The sequence below is a fragment of the Ahaetulla prasina genome, chromosome 4 (assembly GCF_028640845.1).
Source record: "Ahaetulla prasina isolate Xishuangbanna chromosome 4, ASM2864084v1, whole genome shotgun sequence".
Taxonomy (NCBI): Eukaryota; Metazoa; Chordata; class Lepidosauria; order Squamata; family Colubridae; genus Ahaetulla; species Ahaetulla prasina.
This window is the reverse complement of record NC_080542.1, coordinates 38,661,752-38,668,595: the sequence shown is the minus strand read 5'-3', so window position 1 is coordinate 38,668,595 and position 6,844 is coordinate 38,661,752. Positions and strand designations below refer to the sequence as shown.

At 40.9% G+C, this 6,844-nt stretch overlaps 1 protein-coding gene across 2 annotated transcripts in view; it reads left to right on the top strand.

Moving 5' to 3' along the window:
• Window positions 1-1,788: 1,788 nt before the first annotated feature.
• TBX21 (T-box transcription factor 21) overlaps window positions 1,789-6,844 on the top strand; it is a 53,884-nt gene continuing 48,828 nt past the window's right edge. For both annotated transcript variants that reach the window (XM_058183825.1, XM_058183824.1), the window contains exon 1: window positions 1,789-2,847. In XM_058183825.1, the coding sequence (XP_058039808.1) occupies window positions 2,231-2,847 (617 nt within the window). In that variant the 5' untranslated portion in view covers window positions 1,789-2,230. The remainder of the gene's footprint in view (window positions 2,848-6,844) is intronic.

The window sequence follows — 6,844 nt, the reverse complement described above, 5'->3', positions numbered from 1 at the left end:
GCCAATCAAAGCATTATGAAATTAGTCATTTTAGTATGTCTTTGATCTGACTTTCTTCAAAAGTGATGGAAAATATCAAGTGGATTTCCTGATCAGTTTTAACACCCTCCCCCCTTTTAAATTGAAAGATAATTGGTAGCAATCTACTTGATTATTACTTGATTTTAGGCAAGGAAAAATGCCTGAATAGGCTATTCTATGAGCTGAAAGCTGGTCTGCAGCTTGTTGTACCTTGCACTGGATTTCATGCAAACAGGCAATAGGCACTAAATGTCAGAACAGGTTGACTAGTTGCCAACCCCCAACCTTGTGCCCAGGGCATGCTATCACTAGTAAGCATGAATATTCTTATATGCCACAAATATGCAACAGTTTCAGGATAAGGACCCATTTGGCCTTTAATAAACTTATTCTGAAGGCTGTATTTTAAAAATTGGGGAGGATAAAATATCCGTGTAAGTTAAAGTACATTAAAATGTGAGTGAAGTACATTAAAATGTACTTATTAAAGTGATTGATATCCACATATTTAATCCTTTTTTCCTCCAATCCCACTAAGTACTGTTCATAAACAATGTTTGGGTAGGGTAGGCTCTGACAGGCTACCCTACCCAAGAGAGAGGAACATACAACAGAAGGCTTCCCATAGAATCTCTTTTACGATAATTGCATTGATATTAAAATCACTCCTTGATCTATACCAGGGGTCTCCAACCTTGGTCCCTTTAAGACTTGTGGACTTCAAGTTCCAGAGTTCCTCAGCCAGCTTTGCTTAAAGGGACCAAGGTTGGAGACCCCTGATCTATACAATGTGTACATCTTATCCCTTTCTTTTTATCCCCTTGAGACCTTTCATTTCACAACAATATAAGTCTGAATGAGAAAGCAGCTTTTAAAGTTTGTGGATTCTGACTTTTGGATAGGAGTGTAATGTGAAGGCCTTTCTGGATTCTTAATGAGATGTTGCAATTCTTGTGGAAGAAGGGATTGTGTAGGATTGGGCAGAGCAGGTACAAGAAAAATTCAGATAAAATCCTCATTCAGCAGCAAACCAATCAAGGACAACAAGGACTTTTCAATCTGTCATTGGCTGTCAACCTTGATGTTGATGTTGAAATGGAGATTGAGGAGAAATCAGCTAGAATGGTAGAAGTCCCATGTTGGCTGGGTAATTCTGGAAGTCCACAATCCTAAGGTTGCCAAAACTATTCTATTTTTTTTATTCTATTTCTTTTTCATTACTGCTCTTCTCTAGTGCAAGGGTCTCCAACCTTGGCAACTTTAAGCCTGGTGGATTTCAACTCCCAGAATTCCCCAGGCAGCTTTGCTTTGCTGGCTGGGGAATTCTGGGAGTTGAAGTCCACCAGGCTTAAAGTTGCCAAGGTTGGAGACCCTTGCTCTAGTGTATTAGAGAAAAGGTGAACTATAAATATAATAAATAAACATATTCAGTTTGCGTTGTACTATTTTTGACTGCAGAGGCAGCCCACAGCAGGACTGTGGAAACAAGCAAAACGCACCATCCCCCGGTTAGTCGGAAGATGCAGATCAATTTTCTGCCGCTCACGATGGAAACGGGGACCAGCGGTTTGAGGGGACCCGATCACATCCATTCAAGTAATAGCGCCCGCTCGCCCTTGGAGGGGAAGGCAGAGCCAGAGGGGCGGGACTTAAAAACTCTCTCCAGCCAATGGAAGAGGAGCCGTTTGTCTTTCTTTTAATAGGGGGCAGATCGAGAGCGCAGTTTTCCGAGGCAAAGAGGATGGATTGGCGGAGTAGCGAAGAAGTGATTAGTGCAGGAAAAGCTCCGCCGAGTCTTCGGAAAAGTCCTAACGAAGAAATCCAGCGCGCCTAACTGTGGTCTTGACTCCGCCGTTGCCACTATCAACCGGATCTTGACGCAGCAAAGTCGCGAAAGTTTCTTCGCTCTCTCCAAACACTCCGTTAGTGATAGCGGAGCAAGTCAGGATTTTAAGAAGACGCAGCGGTGCAATTGACTAACTGGCCTCGGTACTGTTGCAGTTGACCAAGAAAGTGTGAAGGAGAGCGCTGATGCGCCTTTTCCAGCGTCGATGAAACTCTGAGCGCTCCAGCGCTTCCTCCGGGCTTTCGACTTGCCATCCTCTCCATCTCAAAACTTTTGTTTTGCTCTCCTCTCCCTCACCGCTTTCCACCGCTCTACCTGCCGCCTCTCCGAACCGCGAATCTGTCCCGTGAGTCTTTTTCTTCAATGGGCGCCTTGGATTCACTCACCGGAGGACCTGCCAATCCGACCGCCGCTGCCCTCACCATGCTGAACGGGGCAGAGAGCCAAAACTTTGCCAAGGAGCCTCCAGACCTCCAGGGAACCACGACCAAAGACACGGGCGGTGGGGGCGAGCTGAAAATGGGAGGCCCCCCGGACCGCTTCTACTACCCCGATCCCCCCTTGCAGGAAGGCGGCTGCAACTTAGGGCTGGCTTACGGAAGCCCATTGCTGCAAAGCGCCCTTGCGGGGACCGACCCAGCCTCTTCGAGCAGGTTTTTGGGGCCGGCAGCGAACAACTGCTCTTCCTACCGAGCTCAGCCTCCCCCGCCTATCCCAGGGTCAAGCGGCCCCGCCGGGAATCCTGGCTTCTCGGTCTCAGCTAGCGAGCTCTATCCCAGCGCCGGGGATTTGTATGCTAGCGCGGCCGCCGGAGAAGGCTGCTACTCAACAGCGGTCCAGCACGTGTTCTCGCGGGCTCCTCTCTATCCCGTGCCGGGCTATCAGGTCTCCGGGAAAACCCAGGTAGTCCTCAACAACTACCCGCTCTGGGCCAAGTTCCACAAGCATCAGACGGAAATGATCATTACCAAGCAGGGCAGGTAAGCCATGCGAGGAGACGCCACGTAGCCCGGCAATTGGCTGGGGCTGGGCCGCGGGGGACGGAGGGCGAATGGAGAGGGGGGGGGTGACCTGGGGATTCGAGAAGGGGACAAGTGGGGGTCCCCCCACGAAGGAGGAGGAGGGTGGGAAGGCCCGTGTTTCTTTTTCCACTTTGCTGAGAACTTTTATCCCAGACGGAAGAGGAGCCGAGATGGGGAAAGTCCAGTCTCTTACAGGCACCAGCTGTCTGTGCGTGCGTTTGGCTGCAAAAAAACAGGTGGTTAGCTTGGCAGTTTCTCTCTAAGGCTCACCGGGCAGGGACCTTGAGGACGAGGATGACGGTCCTGCTAATCTGCCCATATTTTTGTAACCGAGGGAGGACCAACCAGACTATCCAGCTGGTTTATTTCAGAGAGGGAGAAAGGAAGAGAACATTAAGATAAACATTTAAATATTTCAAGCCTGAATTCCCTTCCCATTTGCAGGATCCCATCAGTTTAGCTTATCATTCTGGAAGAATCTGCACTTCCTGTAGAAACTTTTCCTAAACCTTGTTATTTATGGGAAAGTTGTTTTCCAGTCACCTGATGGCTTCTAGGTAAATGATTAGAAACTTTATTTATATTCTTCCACCATGAAAGGTCCTGGTTTAATTTGCAATATTATATTGGAAACATTGCTAACAAGTTTTAGAAAGGCAAATTTGATGTGTCTCATCCGTATGAACAGCTGCCTAGCGGAATGGATGAAAGGTTAAATGATGTTACTAGTCTGCTGGGACCCCAAATAATTTTGTATCCCCAAGTAGTAACTTACACTGATTTGCTATTATTTCTATGTATTTACAGATTAACTAAAGCAATCAAGTTTGTAACTTTTATTTATTTTTATTTTAACAAGCAATAGTGCAATGGAAACTGAAAAGGAGACAAAAAAGACATTTTGGTTCTTAGAAGAATTTGATTTAGATGGCTTAGATTTTTATTTTTGTAGGCAGTATGTGTTGCATTTCAATATTTTTCCCTCATCAGAACTTCTCAAAGTTAAAAATAATGTTAAAACTATGCTATTAAAAAAAAAGCATATAGGCTGCGTGAACAAAATTCCTGTGTCTCTGTGTGTTTAAACAGTTCTCTTTTGCTTTTTAAGGGCTATAATTTTTAAAATCAATTTCAACTAGTATTTTAATCAATTGAAGGTTTAATTAAATGCTCTTGATAGTATAATTCTTAGTTACAGATTTCTTTCTCTCTATATTAGGAAATTTTTATGCTAGTTAAAAAAAGAAAGCTTTAGCTGATTAATCAGTGAGACCAATTTTAATGAGTGTCACTAAGAGTTAGAGGCACATCTGTTTATGTTTGTTTTCATGAGGCTATTTTAGTTCTGGTATGCTACTGTAAGAGGGAATTAAAATGAGATTAAAAATGAACTGTGGATTTATAGAAATATTATTAAAGATGCCCTTATCTTACAGATCCACTTATCTTAAATGGTGCTCTTATTTCTTAATTTGAGAATTACCTTATACTTCCTTCAATAACCAAAATGTGTGTTTAAAAAAAAGAAATCACATTACTTTAGTAATCTATTGATTATAACTAGAAACTGTATCATTATATCTAATTATCTGGGAAGGAACACAACTTAACTAAATAAGGTAACTTTTGAACAGAAATATATATGACCATTTTGTAAATGAACTAACAATGATCTGATAATAAAAATATGTTAACTGGATTGGTCACATAGTCTAGAAAAATGTTACTGATAACAGCACTGAAACTCTATTAAACCAGAGAATTTGGGTGTGTTGAGTATTGGATTCTCCACATTAAATATAAAGAAAAAGAAGGAATATCAGTAGAAGTTTCAAATATGTAGCAGAAAGAACACCATAGAAAGAACACTCAGATCAGACATAGCATTGCAAATTCGGAGAAAAATCAAAAGTATGAAAAATGCAAAGAACAAATGTCACAATACATTTCTTATAGTTGAGAAGCATGTTATTTTACATGTGGAATCTTAATTAAATTTGGGCAGTCACTTCTCTATGGACCACCTTTTTTGAAATATTACTTAGTTGTCCACACTTATTTATAAGCTGCTTTAAACTATTTCGTAGCTTATAGTTCTTCCAAAAAGCTCAGAGTAAGTGATGCAACTTAAACAGTGGCTACTTAAAAAAAAACAAAAAACCTTCAAAATGATGGAGAAAGTCAGTATATGAATTGACTAAAAGTTCTTAAATCATCAAATCCTAATTTACAAATTCTAGTTTGTTCATTTTCCCACTTGACATAAAAAAGTGTTAAAGTTGCTTTCTTGTGGTGTTTGTGGGCACATATTTGTCAAAACACCTTTATAAATCGTGGTTAAACATGCAATTAACCAGTGATCTCCCAGCACAGAGCTAGGAAAATATGTTTTTTTCTCATGTGAATATGTCAGCTGGCTTTTCAGCTGTGTCAGAAAAGAGATTAAATGTGATTCTTAAGATATATTTTGATTTTACAGAGAGCAAGGACACAGGAAAATATAGACAATAAAAAAGCCAAGTATTTATAATTACTTTATTTGAACTTGATTATGAAGAGAAAAAGTTAGTTCAGCTTTCTGATCTGTTTTCTAACTCAGATCATAATCTTTGGAATGTTTGAAGTAAATGCCACATGGACCATTTGTAGAATGTATTTCTTTTATCCTGAGGAACTACAAAACTAATGAAGGATGTACTGCCACAAATTTCTTTTTCTAGAAACGAAGCTGTAAACATATTAACTCATGAGCCTACCTATCTCACACCATTCCTCATATTTTCTCCAGGCAGTTCACTGTCAGATTAGGAAATCTTTATAAAGGTCACCATTGCCATTTTCTTTTCTTTCTTTCTTTTCTTTTCTTTTTTGCCCTCTTCTATCTGCTCATTTCTGCTCAAATTCCTTTCAACTGAGCTGCAGATCCCAAGGATCTACCTGTAGCAGAGACAGAGGAAAGGGAAGGAGAAACATCTCAATATACAGCTTAGGCCCACCCCTTCAGTTTCTTTCTCTTCTCTTCTGAGAAGGTATGAAAATAAAGAGTAGAGTTATGGATTTTCATACTTATTACTACACTTTTCTTCTCCCACATACCAACTTATTCCAGAGTTTGTCTTAAATTGTATAGTGATCAATCCTAAGGAGAGATTGAAAATTAGGAGAAAGAAATGACACAGAAAGATGCCAAGATTCATAGACCAATAAGGTCTCCATTACCAGGCAATTTATGCCATAAAGCCACACAGGCTACAATAGAAAATGATGTTGTCTCCGCCAGCCTTGGGAAAGAGAACAGGGTCTTTTAAAAGTATTGCTTTTCTGTAATTGAAAGATCTTTAATTCTTAAATGAAGATCTAACAAGTTTCAATTATATGTCTAACTGAAGACAAATTCTCACCTCAAATTCACACGGTACATAGGAAATGTGACTATTGAAGTTGAAGAGTTAACATACAAAGATGAGTCTGCCTTTAGATCCAGAACCTTTTATCCACCTGTTCCCAAATTATATACAAATGTCTTGGTATTATTATTTATAGAATGACAGAGTTGGAAGAGGCCTTGGAGGTCTTCTGATGCAAACCCTTGCTTAAGCAGGGAATCCTATACCTATACATCCCAGAAAAATGGCTGCCCAATATTTTCTTAAAATCTTCAGTGTTGGAGCACCACAGCTATTGGAAGCAAGCCATCCCACTGATTAATTGTTGTCACTGTCTCTGTCGTGACTTTGACATGATAGCAGTGTTCCAGTAATTTGAGGAGCTGCCACAGAGTGGAGGGGATCACGTTATTTTCTAAAGCACCCGAAAGCAGGGGTGAAATGTAAAATTTGTTACTACAGGTTCTGTGGGCGTGGCTTGGTGTGGGGCAGTAATATGACTGGGTGGGCGTGGCCAAAGAGGTTGTAAAAAATGCTTTTAAAAGTGTCTGATGATCCCAGTTGAGCCG